The 25,334-nt window shown below is 37.8% G+C and overlaps 1 protein-coding gene across 13 annotated transcripts in view; it reads left to right on the top strand.

Annotated features, from left to right (window-relative positions):
• LOC105478332 (5'-nucleotidase, cytosolic II) overlaps positions 1–25,334 on the top strand; it is a 196,915-nt gene that overhangs the window by 158,161 nt on the left and 13,420 nt on the right. For 6 of the 13 annotated variants that reach the window (XM_071069193.1, XM_071069195.1, XM_071069194.1 and 3 more), the window contains 3 exons: positions 19,645–19,762; positions 20,551–20,646; positions 20,971–20,994. In XM_071069193.1, the coding sequence (XP_070925294.1) occupies positions 19,645–19,762; positions 20,551–20,646; positions 20,971–20,994 (238 nt within the window). Of the gene's footprint in view, positions 1–4,844; positions 5,025–14,538; positions 14,600–19,644; positions 19,763–20,550; positions 20,647–20,970; positions 20,995–25,334 lie in introns of all 13 variants that reach the window. The other 7 variants (XM_024791827.2, XM_024791832.2, XM_071069200.1 and 4 more) reach the window with 4 other exon arrangements.

A 25,334-nucleotide genomic window follows, 5' to 3' on the forward strand; every position in this document is an offset into this window, starting at 1 on the left:
TTGATGTGCAACTCAAAGATCTAGAAAAATGGTAGAATAATCTGCTTCCATCCCACCAGTTTGGTTTCATTGTACTAACGATCTCAGCTGATATCATATGAAGAAGCAAGACGAAAACGCACAGGAGGGAAAATCCTAGGATTCTTTTTTTAGAGATATAATACATATTTATAAATAAAATGCCTCATGAAAAAAACTGATTTTTTTTGAAAGGCAGAGTAATTCTCTTTTCTGTTAAATTATATTAAATATAATTTCATTAAATTTAATTATTGTATTATTAAATTACATATTATATATTAAATATAAGTCCCATACATTCCAACTAGTCTTATTGTTATCCTTACTCTAGAGGTTATGTGGTTGGAGGGAAAAACCTCAGAGTGTGGTAGACCTGGGTTGGATCCCAGTTCTGCCTTGTACTAGCTCTTGACCACCAGCATGTTAAGCTATGTCTCAGTTTCTTCTTTTAATTTTTTAAAAGGCGGGGGGATGTGGTAGGGTTACACTTTTGGCTAAGGTTTAAATGCAATAGTGTACATAAAATGACTAGTGCAGTGACTAGTGTACTCTTTGACTGGTGATACCAAGGTATTAATACACCGAAACTTGAGCTGAAAGGGAAAAAAATCTAAGGAATAAGGAGAAAGATACCAATATTAACCTTATTTACACTTCTATATATTACGGAAAAACCTGGCATGCTTGGTAGATGGCAGTAGAATGTTTAATGCTCTGTTGTGTGTGTGTAAGTATTGCAAATGATCATGAACTTAATAGAAAGTTAAAGCTCTTTTCTGAGCAGCTCTTAACGACAGGGTATTTTGGCAACAGAGCATGTTTCCATGAGTATGTTTACCAGTGTGCTGAAGGAAATAGATTTTGGACAACAGGTCCTTCTTTAAATTAAAAACATATTTCTTTATGACAGAGGTGTCATTAATATGCTTCTAATAGATGCAAGGAGAGTTACTTGCCTTTTTGAAACAATAAGAAAGGTAGAAAGAAATAGTTAACTTTTGTAGTTGCACGAAAGACTAAATGTGGTAAATTTCATGAAGTTAAGACAAAGAATTATACATGTAGAATTATTAAATTTCCAGAAGTCTTAGCCCCAAGGAAGACTACAGCAACATACTAGTAGGGAGTGGGGGGATGAGTTGTTAATATGTATTTAAGCCCTTCAGAAATATAGAGTGACTCTTGGTTTAGGATTATGAAAATGTAGTATTTCTAACTTGACTCATTTGGGAAATCATAATGACTTCCCACCCCCCCCCCCCCACCCCAATTACGAAGGCTTGAGTTTTTTGGCTCTTTTGTGAATCTTGTGCTTGGAAATCCAGAAGGAGGTACATTCCAGTTTTTTCTCCAGCTCCAGCACTATAGATTCTGTGCCATTTCAGTAAATCCAGCAATAAGCTCCTTATTTCTGTTATCATTTCAGAATCAGTGGATACCATGGCTAGTGTCCACTCCTTCTCTTTTCTCTGAGAAATTTTCAGGAGGATAAGAATGAACATTTGTTGAACATGTACTAGAAAATGTACTTTATGTACAATGTACCTTTTAATCCTCACCACAGCCTGCTGAGGTAGGGATTACTAGCAACATTGTACAAAAATGAGGCTAGGCATGATTGCTCACAGGGGTAATCCCAGTGCTTTGGGAGGTTGGAGAGCCCTTGGGCCCAGGAGTTGAAGATCCATCTGTGCAGCATAGTGAGACCTCATCTCTACAAAATAAATAAAGAGTAGCAGGGTGTGGTACAGCAAACCACCATGGCACATGTTTACCTGTGTAACAAACCTGCACATACTGCATGTGTACCCTGGAACTTAGAGGAAAAAAAAAAAAAAAAAAAAAAAAGATTAGCTGTGTGTAGTAGTGCACGCCTGTAGTCCCAGCTACTTGGGAAGCAGAGGGAGGAGGATGGTATTAGCCAAGGAGTTTGAGGTTTTGGTGAGTTGTGATTGCGCCTGTACCCTGGGCTGTAGAGTGAGACCCTGTCTCAAACAAACAAAAAGTCAAAAAATCAAAAAGGCTACAGATAAAATGACCTACATATAGTGTAGGGGAAAGAAATGTCTTTCCTTCCCATCTTAAGTTCATGGCTGTAGCCGCTATAACAAAAGACAGATTAGTGAGAGAAAAGCATACAGATTAATTTAATGTAAGTTTTTTGGGACACGGGAGCCTTCATAAGGAAATTAAGACCTGAAGAAATGAGTAAACCTGTGTATTTTCTGTGACAGGATTGATAAAGAAGTGGATAGTTGTAGAGAAGTATGATTGGACAAAAGGGGGTATGATCTAATGGTAATAAACTGGGAGGAATTTAGTAAGCTCTGTTCATTCAGAATCTTTGCTGCGTCCCTAGGTCTTCAGAGGTAAGGAGGTTCCTTTCCTCTTGGTGTAAGGAGGACACCTCTCAAATGAGAGTAGTATGACCTGCTTTAGGGGAAGGTGAGAAAAATTCTTCCTAGGTTTTTTTTTTTGAGACGGAATCTTGCTCTCGCCCAGGCTGGAGTGCAGTGGCGCCATCTCGGCTCACTGCAAGCTCTGCCTTCCGGGTTCACGCCATTCTCCTGCCTCAGCCTCCTGAGTAGCTGGGACTACAGGCGCCCGCCACCATGGCCGGCTAATTGTATTTTTAGTTGAGACGTGGTTTCACCGTGTTAGCCAGTATGGTCTCGATCTCCTGACCTCGTGATCTGGCTGCCTCAGCCTCCCAAAGTGCTAGGATTACAGGCGTGAGCCACCGCCGCCAGGCCAATTCTTCCTAGATTTTATGACTTGCTTTAGGGAAGAAGTGGGGTGGTGAGAGTGACCTTCCTGCTTCTGCTGTTTTCTTAAATGCCAAGGTACCATATTTTGGGTTCAAATGTCCTAAACCCTGTCAATAACTAGCAACTGATTTGTTAAAACTCATAACTGGAATTTAAACTCAGGTCAGTTTCTATTTCTCATGCTGCTCCCAGCTTTCAGAACAGAAATTATCCATAACTCTAGATGAGATATCGATAAGAGGGAAAAACCTGTAAACAAAAGAGATCATCCTTAATTTTTCCCCCCAAATGAAAACCCTGCCTAGGGCAAAACTGCATCTTTCTTTTGCAGTTGAATTGTAATCTTTATCTTTAGAACACATAGTTAAAACATAGTTTCTCTTTTGCTTAATTTTTAGAAGTAATCTTAAAGCTTCATTAAGTCTCAGGATTACTATGTAAGTACTGTATTAGAAATGTTGTTAGAATTATTATTATTATTATTTTGAGACAGAGTCTTGCCCTGTCACCTAGGCAGGAGTGCAGTGCGGTGATCTCAGTTCACTACAACCTCCTCCTTCCGGATTCAAGCGATTCTCACACCTCAGTCTCCCAAGTAGCTGGGATTACAGGCGTCCGCCACCATGCCTGACTAATTTTTGTATTTTTAGTAGAGACGGGGTTGGCCAGGCTGGTCCAGGCTGGTCTTGAACTCCTGACCTCAGGTAATCTGCCCTCCTCAGCCTCCCAAAGTGCTGGGATTATAGGCTTGAGCCATCATGCCCCACCAAGAATTCTAAAATTAAACATTGCATTTTTTTCTCTATTAAAAAATCTTAGGGGGATTGGAAATATATTTTAGGTTCCTCTCTTTTGAATTTTTCTGCCCTCCCCTCCTTTCTAGGCCATATTTTTTTTTTTTTTTTTTTTTTTTTTTTTTTTTTTTTTTTTTGAGACGGAGTCTCACGCTGTTGCCCAGGCTGGAGTGCAGTGGCGCGATCTCGGCTCACTGCAAGCTCCGCCTCCTGGGTTCACGCCATTCTCCTGCCTCAGCCTCCTGAGTAGCTGGGACTACAGGCGCCCACCACCGCGCCCGGCTAATTTTTTGTATTTTTAGTAGAGACGGGGTTTCACTGTGGTCTCGATCTCCTGACCTTGTGATCCGCCCACCTCGGCCTCCCTCCCAAAGTGCTGGGATTACAGGCTTGAGCCACCGCGCCCGGCCTAGGCCATATTATTAGCCTCTGGGGAGTTATCCCAAACCCAAGCACTTGGCATTAACAAACCTAAAGTGTGGGAATGGTGACTGAATAAAGCTGTTAAGAGTACCAGGGAAGAAATTAAGACAAAGTGGCTCATGGTGTCAGTAAATCAGAGCATTATCTTGCTACTAGCAGAGGCATCTCAGGACCTTTGATCCCTGCCCTCTTGAACATAGTAGATGCACTCTGATCTTGTTTTATTGTTATTGGAATGGACTCAGGTCACTTGACATTTAAGTGAACATGTTTTGGATGGTGTGTTTACTTGGACTAGAGTCCAGGGCACTCATCGTGTTTCTGTCAGCAATTGTATATCCTCACCAAACTTACTGGCATTGGAGGTGCTTAAATGGGTGAGAAAAACAATTTAAAGTAAGAAATATTATGCAGTATTGGTGTATTGTCACTACAGACATCTCAAGTCCAGCATTTTAAAAATTTATGGTAAAATGTATAGAATATAAAATTACCATTTTAAACCATTTTCAAATATACAATTCAGTGGCACTAAGCACATTCAGTGGCACTAAGCACAATGCTCACCACTATCCATTTCCAGAACTTTTTCATCATCCCAAACAGAAACTCCATACCCATTAAGCAATAACTCCCCATTCCTTCCACCCCTCAGTCGCTAGTAACCTCTAATTTATTTTCTGTCTCTATGAATTTGTGTATTCTAGATATTTCATAAAAGTTAAATTGTACAATATTTGTTTTATGTCTGGCTTATTTCTTTTAGCATAATATTTTTCAAATTTGTCCATGTTATAGCATGTATTACCTTTTGAGACTGAATAATATTCTATTGTAGGTATATACCACATTTTGTTTATCTGTTCATCTGCTGATGGACGTTGGGATTGTCTCCACCTTTTGGCTGTTATGAATAGGCTGCTGTGAACATTGGTGTTTAAGCATCTGTTTGAGTTCCTGCTTCCTGCTTTCAGTTCTTTTGGGTATATACCCAGGAATGGAATTGCTGGATCGTAATGTAAGTCTATGTTTAGCTTTTTGAAGAACTGCCAAACTGTTTTCCACAGTGGCTGTAACATCTTACATCCCCACCAGCAATACATGAATGAGAGTTCCAATTTCTTCACATCTTGGCAATACTTATTTTCAGGTTTCTTGTTGTTGTTTGATAATACTTATCCTACTGGGTGTGAAGTTAAGGTATCTTATTATGGTTTTGATTTAATGTTTCTCTAATGGCTGGTGATATTAAGCATCATTTCATGTGTTTATTTAGTCATTTATATAACTTCTTTGGAGAAATGTCAGTTTTTTTAAATTAGGTTTTTTAAATAACTGGAGTTACATATTCTGCATATTAATATTTATGTATTCTGGATATTAATCCCTCATCAGATACATGATTTGCAAATATTGTCTCTCATTCTATGGGTTTTCTTTTCCCTCTCTTGATCATGCCTTTTGAGGCACAAAAGTTTTTAATTTTGAAGTCCGGTTTATCTGTTTTTTTCTACTGTTGCCGGTGCTTTTGCTGTCATAGCTGTTAAATCATTCCCAAATCCAATATAAGGAAGATTTTCTGCCATGTTTTCTTCTAAGAGTTTTATAGTTTTAACTCCTATATTTAGGTCTGTGATCCATTTTGAGTTTACTTCTTTTCTTTTCTTTCTTTCTTTTTTTTTTTTTTTGAGAAAGGGTCTCTGTCATCCAGGCTGGAGTGCAGTGATGCGATCTCAGCTCACTGCAACCTCCACCTCCCAGGCTCAAGTGATTCTCCCATTTCAGCCTCCCAAGTAGCTGGGACTACAGGCTTGTGCCATCATGCCTGGCTAATTTTTAAATTTTTTTGTAGAAACGGGGTTTCACCATGTTGCCCAGGCTGGTCGCTAATTCCTGGACTCAAGCAGTCCACCAGTCTTAGCCTCCCAAAGTGCTAGGATTACAGGCGTAAGACTGCAACTGGCCATGCCTTTTTTTGTTTAATGAAACCAATGACAAGGTAAAGGTCAGTGTTTGTGCTTTAGCATTTCTTCTTAAAGAAAGATGAAACTCTTCATAATAGTGATGAATTAAGATGGAAGATTAGCTGAGTTGAACTTACTATGGATAGTGTGTAAACCAGTTGCATCTATTTGAAGTTCTTACTGTGACGAGTGGTCTCTAAGGAATGTATTTGTTGAAAAGTCTTTGGTACAAACCAAGAAAGGTAACCTTTATCAAAAAGACCAAATAAATTCTCATTGTCCTAGTTCATGAAATAATACTCAGGGCATGCACCTCACAACTTAGAAAATGCGCGTTACCTCACCCTACTGGCTTCCATATTACACGTGCAAGAGATATTTGTATGAGAGAATGAGTGCTTCTAAGTCAGTGAAACCTACCAACCTATATATACCCTCTGACTTTTTTTTTGGAGACAAAAATTTGCTCTTGTTGCCCAGGCTGAAGTGCAGTGGCGCAATCTCAGCTCACCTCAACCTCTGCCTCCTGGATTCAAACGATTCTCCTGCCTCAGCCTTCTGAATAGCTGAGATTACAGGCATGTGTCACCATGCCCGGCTAATTTTGTATTTTTAGTAGAGATGGGGTTTCTCCATGTTGGTCAGGCTGGTCTCGAACTCCCGACCTCAGGTGATCCACCCATCTCGGCTTCCCAAAGTGCTGGGATTACAGGCATGAGCCACCACGCCAGGCCCTCTGACTTATTCTTAAGAGATTTATCGGTTTGTGAATGGATCAAAAGCATACAACTGAAGATTAAAGAACAGAAAAATAGGTGTAGTTTGACTTAAGAATGCATTAATGATCTCCCTTAGTGATCTTTTTTCTTAAGAGTTTTTGGACTTTTGCCCTTCCCCACAAACAGGGTAGAGTAAGAGAATAAGCTGAGTATTTAAACGGAGAAACTAGGGTAACAGATAAAAAGAAAAAAAAAAAAATCCCTGTCCAAAAAGAGATGATCCCTTAAAAAAAAAAGATAACTGTGGTTAATAAAATTATTAATAAAAAGAAATTAGAAAACATTCATAAAACTAAACAAAGTAGAAATCTAATCACAATATATTATGAGGACCCAACCTCTAAAGGAGATTTGTGATGATGAAATGTGATAATTTTGTCCATCTCTACAAAAAAAATGCAAAAATTAGTTGAGCGTGGTGCACGTCTATAATCCAAGCTACTCTGGAGGCTGAGGCGGGAGAATTGCTTGATCCTGGGAGGCGGAGGTTGCACTGAGCCGAGATTGTGCTACTGCACTCCAGCCCGGGCTACAGAATGAGACCTATCCAAAAAAAAAAAAAAAAAGGAAAAGAAATGTGATAATTTCATGCCACATTCATTGAATTGTATCAGCGTTCTGATTAGCATAAACTGAAGTTGACAAAGCCTATGGTGAATAGATTTGCATAGCTGGTAGGTTCATTCTTTATAGTTTTAACTATGAAGCAATAAACGATTAATAGACTATAAAGACTACTGTGATATAGGATTTATACTTTACTTTTTTTCCAAAAGGCATTTGAGGTGACTTGCAAAATTAAGCACATATGAAATGGGGCAAAGGACTAATTTTTTTAAATAAAGCACATAAGAAAATATGCTTCCAAATAGTTGTTATCCTTCATATAGTTACCTTATTGAGGAAAACTTACTCCAATATTGCTTGCTTAGACATTTTAGGAATTCTTTTGGAATTGTTTTCAGAGCCAGCTTATAAACTCAAAACCTGCTTTATTGTTTTACATAGTCATACTTTTTTTTAAACCCAGCTCGTTTTCCCCATTTATTCGTTAGTTGCTCCAAATAACCCTCACCTCCAATTAAATTCATCACCTGTTGAGGAACAAACATGTGCCACCAGGGAGGATGTCTAGAATAATGTGCCGTAGACTCTAAAAGTAATTTGAAAATAAGAATTCTCAATGTTTTGAGTAGTGGTTGCAATACTAGAATAAATACATATTGCTTCTGGATAAATACAGTTGCTTCTGCATATTGTTTGTTGTTGTTGTTGTTGTTTTGAGACAGGTTCTTGCTCTGTCACCCAGGCTGCAGCACAGTGGTACAATTGTAGTTTACTATAACCTTGAACTACTTGGCTCAAGTGATCCTCTTACCTCAAACTCCTGAATAGCAAGGACTATAGGTGTATGCCACCATGGCTGGCTAATTTTTAAATTTTTTGTAGAGACAGGGCCTTGCTATGTTGCCGAGTTGGATCTTGAACTGCTGGGCTCAAGCAGTCCTCCTACCCCAGCCCCCAAAAGTGCTAAGACTGTTGATGTGAGCCATCACACCCAGCCTGGGAGTGATTGTTTTGAATGGGTGAAGGCTCATTTCGATGTGTAAGTTCTATTATGTTTGTTTTTAAACAGACATTATTAGTCATATATCATAATACAGTTTGATTATTTTCATTTCAGAATTCCATTTTTGTTTCTGTTATTTTGAGATAATTGTCTTTTAGAGAGAGACAGCTTAATTTGGAGCAAATCCATTGATTGTTAGGTAAAAATACTTGTCATTTGTAGTTTGTTTCTTTAACTGAACTAAGCTTTATTTAAACTAAGCTACTTTTGGTGTCATCCCTTATTTAAAAATTTTCTCAGTGGTTACACTGTTTTATTTTCTTTAGCCCAATATACCACCTATCTCCTGCTCTGATTTCCTAAGAATATTAATACCTGATAATAATAACCAGTACTATCTTACCAAAAGAACAATGCTGTTGGTAGAACAGGTTTTCTCATTAAGACTGTGAAGGGGTGGCCTGCCCCTCCACACCTGTGGGTGTTTCTCATTAGGTGGAACGAGAGACTTGAGAAAAGAAATGAGACACAGAGACAAAGTATAGAGAAAGAAAAAGTGGGCCCAGGGGACCGGCGCTCAGCTTTCAGAGGACCCACGCCGGCACCGGTCTCTGAGTTCCCTTAGTATTTATTGATAATTACCTTTACCATCTTAAAGATAAAGGAGTGGCTGGACAATAGGATCATTGTAGGGAGGAAATCAGCAGTAAGACATATGAACAAAAATCTCTGTGACATGAATAAGTTTAAAGGAAAATGCTGTGCCTTGAGATGCATATGCAAACATCTCCATAAACCTTTTAACAGCATTGTTTCAGCCTATCACATGGGGAGAAACCTTGGACAATACCTAGCTTTCCTAGGCAGAGGTCCCTGGGACCTTTGGCCGTGTATGTGTCCCTGGGTAGTTGAAATTAAGGGAATGGTGATGACTTTTAACCAGCCAGCTGCCTTCAGGCACTTGTTTAACAAAGACATATCCTGCACAGCCCAAAATCCATTAAACCTTGAGTCACCACAGCACATGTCTCTTGCAAGGACAAGGTTGGGGGTAGGGTCACAGATTAACAGCATCTCAAATACAGAACAAAATGGAGTCTCTTATGTCTGCTTCTTTCTATATAGACACAGTAACAGGCTGATCTCTCTTTCTTTTCCCCACAGACTGTAATATTGACAACGTAGTATGGTTCTGTATATATATAGTATAACATATATACTATATATACTATAGTATATATAATATATAGTATATATAGTATAATTCTGTATGTGCAATACATAATACTTGTGTACACTTCTGCTATTTAAAATGTTTTATGAAAGAACAATTTTAAAACTTTCTGATTTGATAAAATTTATTAAGTTTGGTGAGAATAAATTAGGGAAGATGGATGAAACAAGAATCCAAAATAGCAAAAGTTGTTAAAGCTGTGTGATGTGTTTAAAGCAGCTCATTACATATTTCCTCTACTTTTGTGTGTATGAGTAAAAATATCCTTAATATTAAATTTAAAAATAATGTGGCAGAAACTAAAAAAATACCAATAAAGTTTTTTTTTTTTTTTTTTAAAGAGGCATTTAAATGTTAAGGTCCTTTAGACTTTTCATTTCCATTTGAGATATTATAGCCCTTGTTATTTTAGCTGCTTTACTACTTTTTCTTAAACTTCAGAATTTCTTACAGTACCTTCCTCAGGAAATAAAGTACTATTTCTACAGTCAGGCAGTGCTTTTGAGGTGGTCCCTCCATGTTAGGAAATAATTTAAAAATAATACTCCAGTGCATTATCTTACTTGTAGATGAAAGCCTTTGTATTCATTGAGATAAACATCCTCAAACTATTATTTTTAGACATATATTACATATGAAATATATGGCATATTTTAGGTGTATATTACTTTTTAGATAGCTTTTTAATATATGATTCTATACTTCGTTTCCAAGCTTTGATTCCCTTAGTTTCCAAGCTTTGATTCCTTTTATGTCAAGTCTGTATCCCAGTTAAAGTTTTCACTAATATGAAATTAATCTCTCTGAATTGTAATAACACTTGGTTTGTTTCTAGATTAGGAAATGTAAAAGATTGCTTAATAAAACCCATTTCATCTCCATTACATGGTAAGTGATAGAATCAATTACTAGTGTTTATGATCTTTACTTTTTATTGCCAATTATGTAAGCATTCAAATGTAGGCCATATTTTTTGTGTGTGAATGCCATGTAATAATATTAGTGGCATCAGTGAAGTTATTAAGATGATTTTTTCACTCCCAGCATCCAGGCTATTTTCTTTTTTTTTTTTTTGGAGACAGAGTCTTACTCTGTCACTCAGGCTGGAGTGCAGTGGCACAATCGCAACTCATTGCAACTGCCGCCTCCCGGGTTCAAGCAGTTCTCCTCCTCAGCCTTCTAAGTAGCTGGGACTACAGATGCACACTGCCATGCCCGGCTGATTTTTTTGTATTTTAGTAGAGATGGGGTTTCACTGTGTTGCCCAGGCTGGTCTTGAACTCCTGAGCTCATGCAGTCCACCTGCCTCGGCCTCCCAAAGTGCTGGGGTTATAGGCGTGAGCCACCGCGCCTGGCCAAAGGCTATTTTCAACATGACTAAACTTGTTTTCAACATAGTAATAACATAATAGCTACCTTTGATTCATTATCTCCTTTCTGCTTACACATTCTCTGGATGTTTGTTTTATCATGCAGATAATGGCCAATGAGGAAAGGACAAATGATAATGGAATCAAGTTGTGTAGCAAAGATTTAGGTTAAACCTTATGAATAAGACACTAATACTGTAGTGGGTTCAGTATTACCTGAACTAGATCACTAATACCTAAGCAGATCATGAGGACGTTGTGATTCTGTCACTGGGAACATTTGTTCTGTTTTGATAATCAAGTGAAGAAATCAGATTCAGACGATTATAGGGGTCCACATCAAGTGACCACATAGAGGTTCTTTTATTTTCTGTTTTTAATCCACTTCCTCAGTTTTTTCCTCGGGATGAATAGACTGACATTACCCAGAATACTTTGTTATTAAAGAATGAATTTATTTCCATCTAGATTTCCAATTCATTAAGTACCTAAAGGGGTCTGTTTATTTCCTTAAGACTCTTTGAAGAAGATAGTCAAACATTTCAATTAAATAGGATAGATAATGTATGTGGAAGTATATGACCTAAAGTATAGGCTGGGGGTGCACACTGTTGGCCCATGGACCCAACTTAGACCACAGACCATAGTTTGGCTGAAAGAGTTTTTGTTTGTTTAATTGGGTCGGTATTTTTATTTTTATTTATTTATTTATTTATTTATTTTTGAGACAGAGTCTTACTCTGTCACCCCGGCTGGAGTGCAGTGGTGCGATCTCAGCTCACTGCAACCTCTGCCTTCTGGGTTCCAGTGATTCAGGCACATGCCACCAGGACAGGTGTGTGCCACCACACCCAGCTAATTTGTATTTTTTAGTAGAGACAGGGTTTCACCACATTGGCCAGGCTGGTCTCGAACTCCTTACCTCGTGATCCACTTGCCTCGGCCTCCCAAAGTGCTGGGATTACAGGCGTGAGCCACCATGCCGGCCTAATTGGGTCAGTATTACACAATTGAGAGATTACAGGTAAAAGTCTAGGTTGGCTGTTACCACACAATTGGGAACATTTGGCTCCCATTCCCACAGGGAAGTCAACTACACTTGAGTAGCCACTTTCTTCTCTAGACAAGATGTACACCCTCATGTATCCCACTTCACACATTAATTCACTTGCCTAGTCTTGACATAGATGTTTGTAATGTATTAGCTGAATCTGAATTTCAGAGAGTTGTCAGGTAAACTTTATAGTACCTTGAGAAATTGGTTATAAAAATGAGTTATCTGTATAAGCCTGAATAAATCATACATAAATCATGCATAGTTTTTAAGAAGACTTCCTGGGCTGGATTGATTGGCCCCCTTTTTGTCCCTCTATACTTTCTTAGTCATTTGATTAGTCTTATTGATCTCCTAAAACTTATTATAAATATCTAAGTGTATATCCCCTGTAATATACCATGAGCTATGAGCTCCTTCAAGGCCCAGGATCATACATTATTTTGTTTTTTGTTCTCAGCTTCTAGTACCTGGTACACAGTAGGTATCCAAATGTTTGTTAAATTCCTCTAACTTTAGTACAGGCATTTGAGTGCTATGGTCTGTTTATTTTTGGAAAAAAATATATATTAGCTATTTCTGTTTTTGTATTTGTATTACAAGCAGCTCCTTTGGTTAAAGATGATTTTTTTTTTTTTTTTTTTGAGACGGGGTCTCGCTCTGTCACCCAGGCTGGAATGCAGTGGCCAGATCTCAGCTCACTGCAAGCTCCGCCTCCCGGGTTCACGCCATTCTCCTGCCTCAGCCTCCCGAGTAGCTGGGACTACAGGCGCCGCCACCTCGCCTGGCTAAGTTTTTGTATTTTTAGTAGAGACGGGGTTTCACTGTGTTAGCCAGGATGGTCTCGATCTCCTGACCTCGTGATCCGCCCGTCTCGGCCTCCCAAAGTGCTGGGATTACAGGCTTGAGCCACCTCGCCTGGCCGGTTAAAGATGATTTTTAAAAGTTATCTCAATAATTTTCAATTTTTCTGTCTTAAATTGAAAACAGTACTGAAAATACAAGATCTTTGTAAGTATACAGATTCTCAGGATATTTTTGAATTAGGTATTTTTTTCATTTTATTTAAAAATATTCTTCTAATCTTAATATTTTTAAAACAAATAACTCTTAATTACCATTTAATTTTGCATTTGCTTGCAATAAACTGAAATTGACAGTCGCTCAAAGTCCACTTATTTTACTTATTTACACATCTAGTCATTTGGGAGTGTGTTTTACTTTGTATTACTAGAAGTATTACCATGATATCTAGCTGTTTTAAGTAAATTAAAAATAAGGCCATTTTAGGAAATTTGCTTTGAAAATGTAGAAAGATATGAAAATATCTTTTTTAGGTCATTTGTGATCTCTTAGGTTAGAGATAGAATTTTTGCCTGTGTCTATTTAATGTGTAGGATTTTCATATAGTTTTGGAAAATGAAAAAAGTCCTCGGGCATTTGTTTATATGATAATTGGAAAGATCTCACTTAAAATTTTCTCAGAGAAAAATGTGCGTTATCACCTTTTCTAGTTAGAGGCCTAGAGAACCAACATTATGTAACCTACAGCTAAATAGATGAGCATGTTGATGTTGATCATACTTATAACATAAAAGCAAATGACTATTCTTGGGTGGTTGAGTTGCATTTTTGGTTTTCATTGTGACTGCTGGTAGTGTTGTAATGCTTTTAGGACTTTTAGACATTACATCTGGTCATTTGTGCTCTTTGGTTGAGTACCCCAAAAATCTAAGAATTGGAGGAGCCCAGTGACATGTTTTCAAAAACCTAAATGTCTCTAGGGAAAATGACTCCCTATAAAGTTAAACATAATGCATATCTTTAAAGTGTCAGTATACTTAATGGATTATGTATCTTCAACTCAGTTATTTTACTGGACTAGGTAGTTTCTTTTAACTTTATAGAGTATATATTGGCTTACTAAGGGCAGATTTCCACTGACAATCAAAATTTAAAAATTTCCTTCCATTCCAAATTTAGGTATCTGGTTAGATTTTTAGCAGTGTGCAGTTGATTGTAGTCATCTTGATAATGATGACTAGAATCTTGATAATGACTAACCTAGTAGTTAGGTATAGGTAGACTCAGCTAAAATGGGTACTTGGAAGCAAGGTGAGGCCACTCTGGTTTGTTTTTATATCCTTTATTCAGTCTGTTTCACTACCCATAGTTTAATTTTAAACACCATTTCCCAGCTGCATTCAGTTTCTATTATGTTAGCCTGAAATGTGCTAGAGAAAATAAACTAAGACCAGTAGACTTATTTTTCTGTTTGTCTTTCGACTTAACATTTTAGGATCAGACTTGGCTTGCATTCCAGACTCAGGGTGCCAGAAAAGTAAATAATACACAATAATATTCAATACCCTTGTTTTGTTATGGCCAATTAGGCTAATTTTAGTGATGGTCAGAGGCTTCTAAATTGGAGGGCAGTAGTAACTCCTGTAATACCAGTTTCCAAATGGTATCTCTCTGTTCCAGCCCATCACAACAGTTTTAAAACCAGCTTTTGTTTTTGTTTTTGTTTTGTTTTGTTGCTTTGTTTTGTTTTTTAACAGGAGAGCCAGTGTAACTCCTTCAAGACTGGAGTGACACACACTGCATCTGCATCTGCCTCATGTGAGTTCTCATTTTGGCAGCAGCACTCTGCTAGGCTGGAACCTCTGTAGAGGTTTGCCCTTTATTTTTCTAAATCTATAAATTACTAATAGTGTGTCTTGGTGGCAATGGTAAAAAGTGCATGAGAATTCCAGACTTCCCTGCGGAAAGTCTTCTGCACATTCCAAAGGGACTTCATCTTTTAACATATATTCTATCTTGTATGAACAGCATCTACTCAAAACAGAGCCCACAACTTTCATCCCGAAAACAGAGTTATTTTTTGAAGAACTGTTTTTTCCTTGCAGATTATGGAATAAAGAATATCTTTAAATGCTCTCAGTAACTTCAACTTTTAAAGCATTGGTTGTTTTCTTTATAGTCTAATTATGTAACCTGAGAACACTGTGCTGTCCTAGTGGCTGAAGCAGTCCTCCTTTTTGGACTCCAGCCCTTAAAATAGCTTCTTCCTTTGTCTTCCTATATCGAGTAACTAGTGGTAGGCCAGAGTACCTTCTGGGAGAAGAAATAAGCAGATAATGTGTGAAGTTATGTTTACTCTGAAGCTATTACCTGGGTTTTGGAACCACAGAAAGTTGATTGTGAGAGTTGAGCTTGAAGCTGTGCATCATTTACATGCCACAGTTGTGGGAGAGAAATTGAAATTAGAGCCTTTGCAGCTGTGGAGAGGCATAAAGCTCTAAGTCTGAGGAGATATATATGGTTTCCCGTAAATATCTGAGGCTGGCTTTGTAGAGCCTGGTTGATTAAAAAAGGAATTTTATTTTTTTGTATTTTATTTTTATTTTCAAAGGAATGGCGGTACTTAGCTTCAGGAATTTTTGCCACCAGGTCACAACAAATATGTTTATCACTAGGGACACTTAGAATAAAACATCTAAATTCATGCTCTGTGCGGCTGCAATTCTGCTTCTCCAACATTGGTTGTACTATATAGCAGATAATTTAATGACCAGGGAGTTTGTGTTGCTGAAGTGATTATCTGGGACGCTTATGAGAAAATGTCAATAGCTTGTAGGTATTACTGATTAATATAGAGCTTGATGAAATAGTGTTGTCTGGGCAGAACTTGGACTCTCTTTACTAAATCCATTCCCACTTGTGAGTAGAGCAGTTTATTTTGGACTAGTTGAAAAAAATTGGAGGGAGAAGTGTATGTTTCAACACCCAAGCTTAAGTTTTGATGGTTTATGTAATCTAGAAATTCATGTTTTGCAGTGGTAGTTTAGTATATATACCCTATCACAAAGAGCTTTTGTTTGTTTGTTTGTTTTTTGAGATGAAGTCTTGCTCTGTCACCCAGACCGGAGTGCAGTGGTGCAATCTTGGATCACTGCAGCCTCCGCCTCCTGGGTTCAAGGATTTCTCCTGTCTCAGCCTCCCAAGTAGCTGGGAATGCAGGTGCGAGCCACCATGCCCGGCTAATTTTTGTGTTTTTAGTAGAAATGGGGTTTCACCATATTGGCCAGGGTGGTCTCAATCTCCTGACCTCAAGTGATCCGCCCGCCTCAGCCTCCCAAAGTGCTGGGATTACAGGCGTGAGTCACCACTCCTGGCCTTACAAAGAGCTTTTGGATGAGACTCAAAGAGACCTAAATTTTGGCTTCAGCTGATGTTTGTACTTGCTATATAACTTCATGTCAGCAAATGGTGAAGATATATTTTTAGGAAGTACTCTGAGCTCATTGAGAAAAGGGAAATTTAAAGTATTTCCGTACGTGGAATTTCTAGAAAGTCACTTCGGTTGAACACTTGGCAAATTCTGCCCTGCAAATAAATATAATGTGGCATGTATAGTGTTTTTATTTTCTGCTATTCTAGGATTTGTGCTGTCAAAATGGGGATTTGAGACTTTTTTCTCCCCTGTATTGTTTTTCACTGAAAATTCTGAATACATTAATTTGAGTTTCAAATCCAAATTGTCTCATACACATAGGTTTTACTCACTGGTTACTGCATTGCTCTATAATTACCTGATTATCTAGCTGGAGAAAATTGCTGATTTAAGGGTGAGTGTGGGTGGGAGTAATTAAGGTTTGTTTTTTGTCTCCCACTCTTAAGGCATATCCAGAAGATTGTCCTTCTGAAAAATTAACAATTGAAAACATTTTATATGGACCACATCCTATAAGAATAAATGTCAGTAGATTACCCAAATTACTTAGCTATACTGGAATTTTATTTCATTAAATACAGTTTGAGATAAATGGGGCCTAGGTTAGGATTGAGAAATAATTTTCATTTTATGGAGATTGTACTAAAATGAGATTTACTTGCAACTGGGGTAGGAGCATGGGGCATTGAGGAGGGTAAGGTGAGAGTGGTTGTACTTTTAACATAACTCAAATTTACAACAGTAGATGCCATGGCTTTGGTTTTATGATACACCAGCTCTTACTCTGCTAGTGTATGTATATAGCACTTTATTTTTTTAACCACATATGATTTTTTACATCATATAGATTTAGGAATTCCACACTTAAGTCTTCAACAAGTTTTTTTTTAGGGGGATGGGAGAGGATGAGGCAGGATTTAAGGGGAAGAAGGTAATATAGCCAGTTTTGAAAATATTAGCCATGGCTGGGCGTGGTGGCTCAGCCTGTAATTGCAGCACTTTGGGAGGCTGAGGCGGGTGGATCACTTGTCAGGAGTTGGAGACCAGCCTGGCCAACAAGGTGAAACCCCCGTCTCAACTAAAAATACAAAAATTAGCCAGGTATTATGGCGGGCACCTGTAATCCCAGCTACTTGGGAAGCTGAGTCACGAGAATCGCTTGAATCTGGGAGGCAGAGGTTGCAGTTAGCCGAGATCACGGCCACTGCACTCCAGCCTGGACAATGGAGTGAGACTCTGACTCAGAAAAAAAAAAGAAAAAGAAAAAGAAAAACAATGTTAGCTAGGGTTAGCGTTGGCATTAAATTATTATTACCCTTGTAACAACAAAAGAAAGAAAAAATTTTTTTTTTCTTTTGGCATTGTTCTGATGAGATGAGACTCAAAAGACCTTAAAAATTTTAGGCTTCTGGGTTTCAAATCTGACAAATATTTATTAAAGGATTTTGAAAGCCCAGCTTGCTTTTTAAAAACTTCAGTTTAATTTTAAAAATAGATGTACATTAATATGTTATAAGTTTTAAAGGTACAGGAGGTACATGACAGTCTCCTTCTCTGTCTGTTAAAGGCCACTCAGTTCCCTTCCTAGGAGGCAACTAGTATTACTGTTATATATTTCCAGAAATATTCTAAAGGATTGTTTTTGGGAAGGGAAAGTTGAATCACACTCATTAAAGTATTAGCACCAACTTGGACAGGTAGACTAATTGCAATGAAAAATCAGTTTGTACCATAAGCTAAAGATGTTAATAGTAGATGGAAGAACTGTAATAATATAATAATAATTGCATTATTATGAGATTACAAGAATAGGATGAATATTTTTGCCTCATTTGGCATTTAGGAAACTGGCAGGTCTTTTTAGTTGTTATTTTTAATATGGCTTACTCACTCCTGGAGACTGATGGAAGGATGCTTACCTAAATATTTCATTTGGAAGAAACCTATTTAAAGGAGCAACATTTTCTTTTTTGTTGTTTTTGAGACAGAGTCTCACTCTTTCACCCAGTCTGGAATGCAGTGGCACAATCTCGGCTCCCTGCAACCTGTGCCTCCTGGGTTCAAGCGATTCTCCTGCCTCAGCCTCCTGAGTAGCTGGGAATTACAGGTGCCTGCCACCACGCTCAGCTAATTTTTGTGTTTTTAGTAGAGATGGGGTTTCACCATGTTGGCCAGGCTGGTCTGGAACTCCTGACCTCAAGTGATCCGCCCGCCTCGGGCTCCCAAAGTGGTAGGATTACAGGCGTGAGCCACCGTACCTGGCTGCAACATTTTTTTATGCTTGAATTTCAGTAGTAACTCTAAAAAGTTTTTTCATTATGGAAAATTTCAGACTTATACAGTAGTAGAGAGAACCCCCCAATTGCCTGAAATCCCTGTTATTTGACCTGTAAGAAACTCAGTGCTCCTTTCGCAGATAGGGAGAGATTTAGTTTTATGTACACACTGGCTTTTTTTTTTTTTTTTTTTTTTTTTTTGGAGACAGAGTCTCGCTCTGTCACCCAGGCTGGAGTGCAGTGGCATGATCTCAGCTCACTGCAACCTCTGCCTCTCAGGTTCAAGCGATTCTCCCACCTCAGCCCCCTAGCTGGAACAACAGGCAGGCACCACCACACCCGGCTAATTTTTTGTATTTTTAGTAGAGACGGAGTTTCACCATGTTGGCCAGGCTGGTCTCAAACTCTTCACCTCAAGTGATCTGCCCACCTCGGCTTCCCAAAGTGCTGGAACTACAGGCATGAGCCACCATGCCTGACCAATTCTTCAGTATCTAACTCCAGTTCATATTTAGATTTCCCTAATTGTCACAAACATCTTTTTATGGTTGGTTTACAATAATAACGTGCAAAATACAATTTTGATGGCATACATTGTTAGAGCTGATAAGAAAACAATCTAACAAGAACAAATATGTTGATTGGAGAAGGCGTATAAAGCAACTACCCAAGCCAAACAGGAATTCCAAAAATAAATTATTTTAAAAGTTCATTTTGAAGGATTTCTGCAACAATTATGCACAACACCGAAGCTTTCAACATATATAGACCTCCCTTAGTTTTCTGTGTACTTTTATTCTCACGATTAATATCACAGCTATGCATACTCATTTTTTTTAAACCGTGGGAATGAAAGAATAAAGGGAAAAAATGTTTGGAATAGGTTTCCTGAGAATGAAGGAACTTTACTGAATAATTTGATAATTCAGCTTGTTGCTGTGCTCCTGCTATATAATATGACCTATTTCCACAGACTAACAATTGAGTTCTCTGATTACTTGGGGCAGTGCAGAACATGGAGTTTGAGGGGGAAAAAGAAAAATGGCAGAATTAGGAGGGGGGAGAATTGGGAAAGAGCAGAAATTCATTCATTTTCATTCGGTTTTAATTGGCTGTTCTTTCTGGTAACTAATGAAAACCTCCTCTTTGTGCAGTGTACAAGTCCCCGGAGTATGAGTCCCTTGGTTTTGAGCTTACTGTGGAGAGATTAGTTTCTATTGGCTATCCCCAGGAGTTGCTCAGCTTTGCTTATGATTCTACATTCCCTACCAGGTAATTTTTAAAGATATTTTTGGATTAAGACTACTTTCCTTACCCCTCAAATTAGACATTCCAAATTCATCCTTAACAGCAACAACAAAAAACCCCCAAAAAACATTGAATAATTCTTTGTTGTTTTTTTGGTTGGTTGATGTTGATTCTAAAATTACCATGAACTTTTCATATACACCATATCTTGGTGTTCCTGAATTAAGCTCATTTTATTGCAACTGAGGAAGACCCACTTATGGGTGAAAAAGGAGATTACTAAAACTGACGGGTAGTAATGACAGGTGGTGCTATTCGGGGCTGCTGGCAAATAGGTATGTGTTTCTCTAATACGCTTAACATGATAGAAACTTGGCAGTTTCCATTTCTGGATTTGATAGGGAATCTTTAAGATTAAGAAAATGATGTTTACTTGAGATGCTATCATATATATCCCACATACAGCATCTAATGGAGGAAGATATAAGCCTTCTCAGTTGTCCAAGAAAAAAGACTATGTTTTAGAATGGTACCAGTTATACAGTAAGAGGAATTTTGTTTATATCTTGTTTGATTAAGCACTTATTCCTTACAGAAAACAATTATGATTATCTCTCTGGACAGAGTCAATATTTTTTAGTTGCTTTAGAATTAGTTTTTAAGATTTTACTCATTTTAGCTATATTAGGACATACTTGAGTTGGTACAAAGCTTGAATTAGATGAGGTTGGTTCATGATGATTAAATAATACTAAATAAAATTATTGCCTGTATTACTTTGCATTATCAATAATGTCTTCATTTTCACATAGGGGACTTGTCTTTGATACACTATATGGAAATCTTTTGAAAGTCGATGCCTATGGAAACCTCTTGGTCTGTGCACATGGATTTAACTTTATAAGGGGGTGAGTACAAAGAACCTTTAGCCTCTTTCTAATGTTAAAGTCAAACAATGTGAAGATGACATCATCTCCCCAGATGTAATATATTTCCCTATTACTTTTCATCATTAAAGAGCAAATTCCCTTACATAAGGTTAGTTAACAGTCATTTATTAGGCAGTTGGAACCCAAACTGACATATAGTTAGCAATTACATTTTGTTTAAATTAAGTGCCTTCCAATTGTACAGCATATAACAAAACTAATCTTGAAACTTGCCCAGAAGAACTTTAGTAGTTTTGACTTATTTGAAATTCTAAGATTTTTATTTTCTTCTTTCTAATACAGTTCTCAGGTAGCTGTTCAAAAGAGGTATGTATATAAAAATACTTTGAAAATTTTTAAACTACAGCAATTTAAATAAGAGATTTTTAATAGCCAGTATGTTTTTTAGATTCTAATGAATCTAAATTTTGAATCCTGACATTTGATTGGGTCATTAAAAAAAATTTAAACATAAGGTTAAAATGAATATGTGGTAATAATATTTAAAACAAATAAGGATAAGCTTTATCTTTTTTTTTTTTTTTTTTTTTTTTTGAGATGGAGTTTCACTCTTGTTGCCCAGGCTGGAGTGCAATGGCACGATCTCGGCTCACCACAACCTCTGCCTCCCAGGTTCAAGCAATTCTCCTGCCTCAGCCTCCCTAGTAGCTGGGATTATAGGCATGTGCTACCACGCCTGGCTAATTTTGTATTTTTAGTAGAGATGGGGTTTCTCCATGTTGGTCAGGCTGGTCTCGAACTCCCAACCTCAGGCGATCCACCTGCCTCGGCCTCCCAAAGTGCTGGGATTACAGGCGTGAGCCACCGCGCCTGGCAGGATAAGCTTTATTTTCAAAATAAAAATATTTCCACTATTGTCACTAATTTGAACTTTTTACCCTAGTAAACAGCAGATGAAATTTAATATCTACTATTTTTTGGTGTGAAATGTGCCGATATTTTCTTTAAAAAATCATAATGCCACAATTTGACAACTTCTGTAGCTATAACTTTACAGTTATACATTTCCTCTACTGTTATGCTACCTTATTTACTATTGACATTGTATTAAGGTCAGAACAATAGCTCGTAAAACCAGAATAGGATGTGTGTCAGTCTCTCATGTAATGTTTCCATTTACTATTCATTCTTGATGGCAGAATAGGAAAAACACCAGGCTACATTGAAATGTTTAAAAAGACAATATCTTTTTTTGTGATAAGAGGCACAAACCAACTGAAATAGTACCAGAGCTTCCTATAGATTTGAGGTCACAGGATGCCCCTTAGAATTGAAGCATCTGATATAAGACTCTTTAGTTGGCATTACTGACATTACACAGGCTCAGAGATTTCCATGTATACATGAGAACAGTGTGAAGTAAACACCCATCTTGACACATCTGAGCAGGCCAGTGATTAAATGCACATTTCCTTCACTGTTTTTATGACGGAGTTTGTTCAGGATCCATGAAAATATCAGGAAACAGGATTTAGAATATGAAGTAATTACAGGTTGTACTAGTAACTTAAGCTATTTCATACACAGATACTGTCATCATAACTCAGAATCTCAAGATGAACCAGGGTTCTATTATATCTAAAAAGGAATTTTTGTATTATGAGGGAGGGGTAGGCAGAGAAGAAAAGAGAAGCAGTTGGATAAATTAGTACTACGATCACATTTACTAACTCAAGATCAACAGACTTCCTCTATTCCCCTAAATAAGCCAATAAGGTTTCCACATAGCTCTTTTGCTAATGCATTTAATAATTAGTTTAAAAAATAAGTCATTTATGAGTGAGTGCAGAATCATTCAAATAGCACTTAGCACTGTGCAGTCTTTAGAGTTAAACAGAAAAACTGGCCAGGCACAGTGGCTTATGCCTGTAATCTCAGCACTTTGGGAGGACAAGGAAAGAAGACTGCTTGAGCCTAGGAGTTCCAGACCAGCCTGGACAATAAAGTAAAACCCTGTCTCTACAAATATCAAAAAGTAGCTGGGCATGGTGGTGCATGCCTGTGGTCCCAGCTATATGGGAGACTGAGGCAGGAGGATTGCTTGAGCCCAGGAGGTTGAGGCTGCAGTGAGCTGTGTTCATGCCACTGTACTCCAGCCTGTGCAACAGAGCAAGACCCTATCCCCCCCCAAAAAAAAAATTTATAAAATTAAAATTCCCATAAAAAAAGAGACTGAAGATAGAGGAAAAGAAAGAAATAGTTATTGAAGCTCTTACAATGGTAGACAGGGCTGGAAAAGAAGGGCTCCTTTGGGCTTTGCTCATAAGTTAGGACCTTATATTTTGATAAATCTTTATTCTGTGGGTCACAGAAAGTTAGTAGTAATCTGTGCTATAACTATTTTCTTCCCATTCCAAGTGTAGCATTTCTTCTTGTATGATACATTTCCTCCCCCAAATTGATTTTTATTTTAAATATATACTAGTGTGATGTTTACAATGTAATTGCTAACTATATTTATAAATCAATTTGGGTTCTAACTGCCTAATAAATAACTGTTAACCATCTTTATGTAAAGGAATTTTTCTTTAATGATGGAGGGAATAGGGAAGTATATTGTATCTAAGGAGACAGTGTCAGCTTATTAAACCTGACTGAAGAAGATATATTTTTACTGTTACTTTCCACCTTACTTTTATTAAAGAAAATCTTGGAAAGCTAGAAAATGAGATACTCTACAAAGTTATTCATTATTGGGAGATCTCATCTCAGAAGAGTGACTTAAGACAGGGAGCTAATGTGATTTTTGTATGTCTAACTGGAGTTTATGCCATTTGTAGTTAAGAAACCCAAGCAGGAATTTATCCAGGTCACTCTGTGTGTGAACTTTAAATTTGATTTCCTTTATTTAGATTGTTAATCTCCATGTATTCACTGTCAGAATTGTGCCTTTTTATATTTTAGTATTTTTCCCTTTGAGTTTCTCTGAAATGTTTTCTTCTAGAAGTGTTTCTGCATCTTTAACAAATTCTGCTTCACTGGCTTTTTTTCTTTTAAACCCTGAATTTTCTTCATGGTTCTGTTCTGTCTCCTCTTCCTTCCCTGCACACTAAGTGGCTTCATCTCCTCTAATACTCTTCATGATTCCATCTAGTATCTGTACGTAGATGATCTCAGTTATCTCTCAAGTCTGAATCTCTGTTTTAAGTTCTTGACCTTTGTTTCTAGTTGCCTGATAAAAATCTGTTTACTTCAAGCTTAGTATCACCAAAATAGAACTACTCTTACATCCCTTGTTATTATTCGGTTTTCATATTTCTGTTCATCGTACCAACCACCTCTTAGAGACACCTTAGCATGGACATCATCATCTTTGACTCTTAATGTCCCCCCAGCCAAATCTACTCAGTTTGCTGGGTCTTACTTTACCTTGGTAATCTCTCTTGAATATATGAGTGAGCTGAGATCATGCCACTGCACTCCAGCCTGACCGACAGGGTAAGACTGTCTCAAAAAAAAAAAAAAATTCTAGGACTCAACTGGGCGATTCTGCGTTGCACAGCTGATCTCTCCACGCTCTTTCACATGTCTGTGGTTAGCTGCTGGGTAACCTAGCATCTAATCTAGAATGGCTTCGTGCACATGTCTGGCATTCGCAGGCTATTGGCCAAGTGCTTCATTTCTACATGTAGCCTTCTATCCTCCAGTAGACTATCTCACTCTCATGCACGTAGTAGACCGTGGTTCCAAGTGCTACAAGAGAGATTAACTTCAATACACAAATGTTTTTCTATGCTTGGATCTCATTTCCTGCTATACAAGCCTGTATTCAAGGATAGAGAAATAGACTGAGTTCTAATGGGAGGAGCCACAAAATTGCATCACAAAGAGACAGGAAGAATTTGTGGCCATTGTTGGAGTGCATCACATTGTCTTTCCCCCCGGTTTATCCTAAAACAGCCACTAATTTAATTTTGTTTTACAACTCAGCCCCGATGGGATTATCCCTCTGCTTTAAAACTGTCAGTAGTACCCTCTTGCCCCTAAATGGTGTAGGAACAGTAGTTTAATCTGCCTCAACCCATCTTTCTAGCTTAATTTTTCTCTGCTCCCCTTTCTCTACCCAAACTGGACTAGTTTCACAACTGGTCCACCTGGCCTTTAAGGCCCAGGTCATATGCCAGCACGTGCATGAATCCTTCCTAGATTTTCCTCTCCTTAGTCCTCACATTTGCCTCTCTCTACCTCTTAAGTTGAAATGGTGTTCCCTTCTTTGGTTTTCTCATAAATTTTTGCACTTCTCTTGTGGTAGTTGTGATTTTTTACCGTATAATTATATGTGTATGTGACCTATCTCGCCTACCACACTGACAACTCTCTTAAGAGCTGGAACCTAAGCTGGACATCACACCTGTAATCCCAGCTACTTGGGAGGCTGAGGTGGGAAGACTGCTTGAGCAATCTTCAGGAGTTTAAGTCCAGCCTGGACTTAAAATAGCAAGACTCTGTCTTAAAAATAAAATAAAATAAAATTGAAAAAGAGCTGGAACCTGAACTCATTCATCTTCATAGCTACCCATGCTTAATATTTGGAATCCTGTCTTGCACATAGCCATCAAAATATTTGAGTTAATTTTTGAATAATGCTGTTTCCCAATTATTATAATGTTATTTTAAAAATCATTTAATTTTTAAATTTTTCTTTC

The sequence above is a fragment of the Macaca nemestrina genome, chromosome 9 (genome assembly GCF_043159975.1).
Source record: "Macaca nemestrina isolate mMacNem1 chromosome 9, mMacNem.hap1, whole genome shotgun sequence".
NCBI classification, from domain to species: domain Eukaryota; kingdom Metazoa; phylum Chordata; class Mammalia; order Primates; family Cercopithecidae; genus Macaca; species Macaca nemestrina.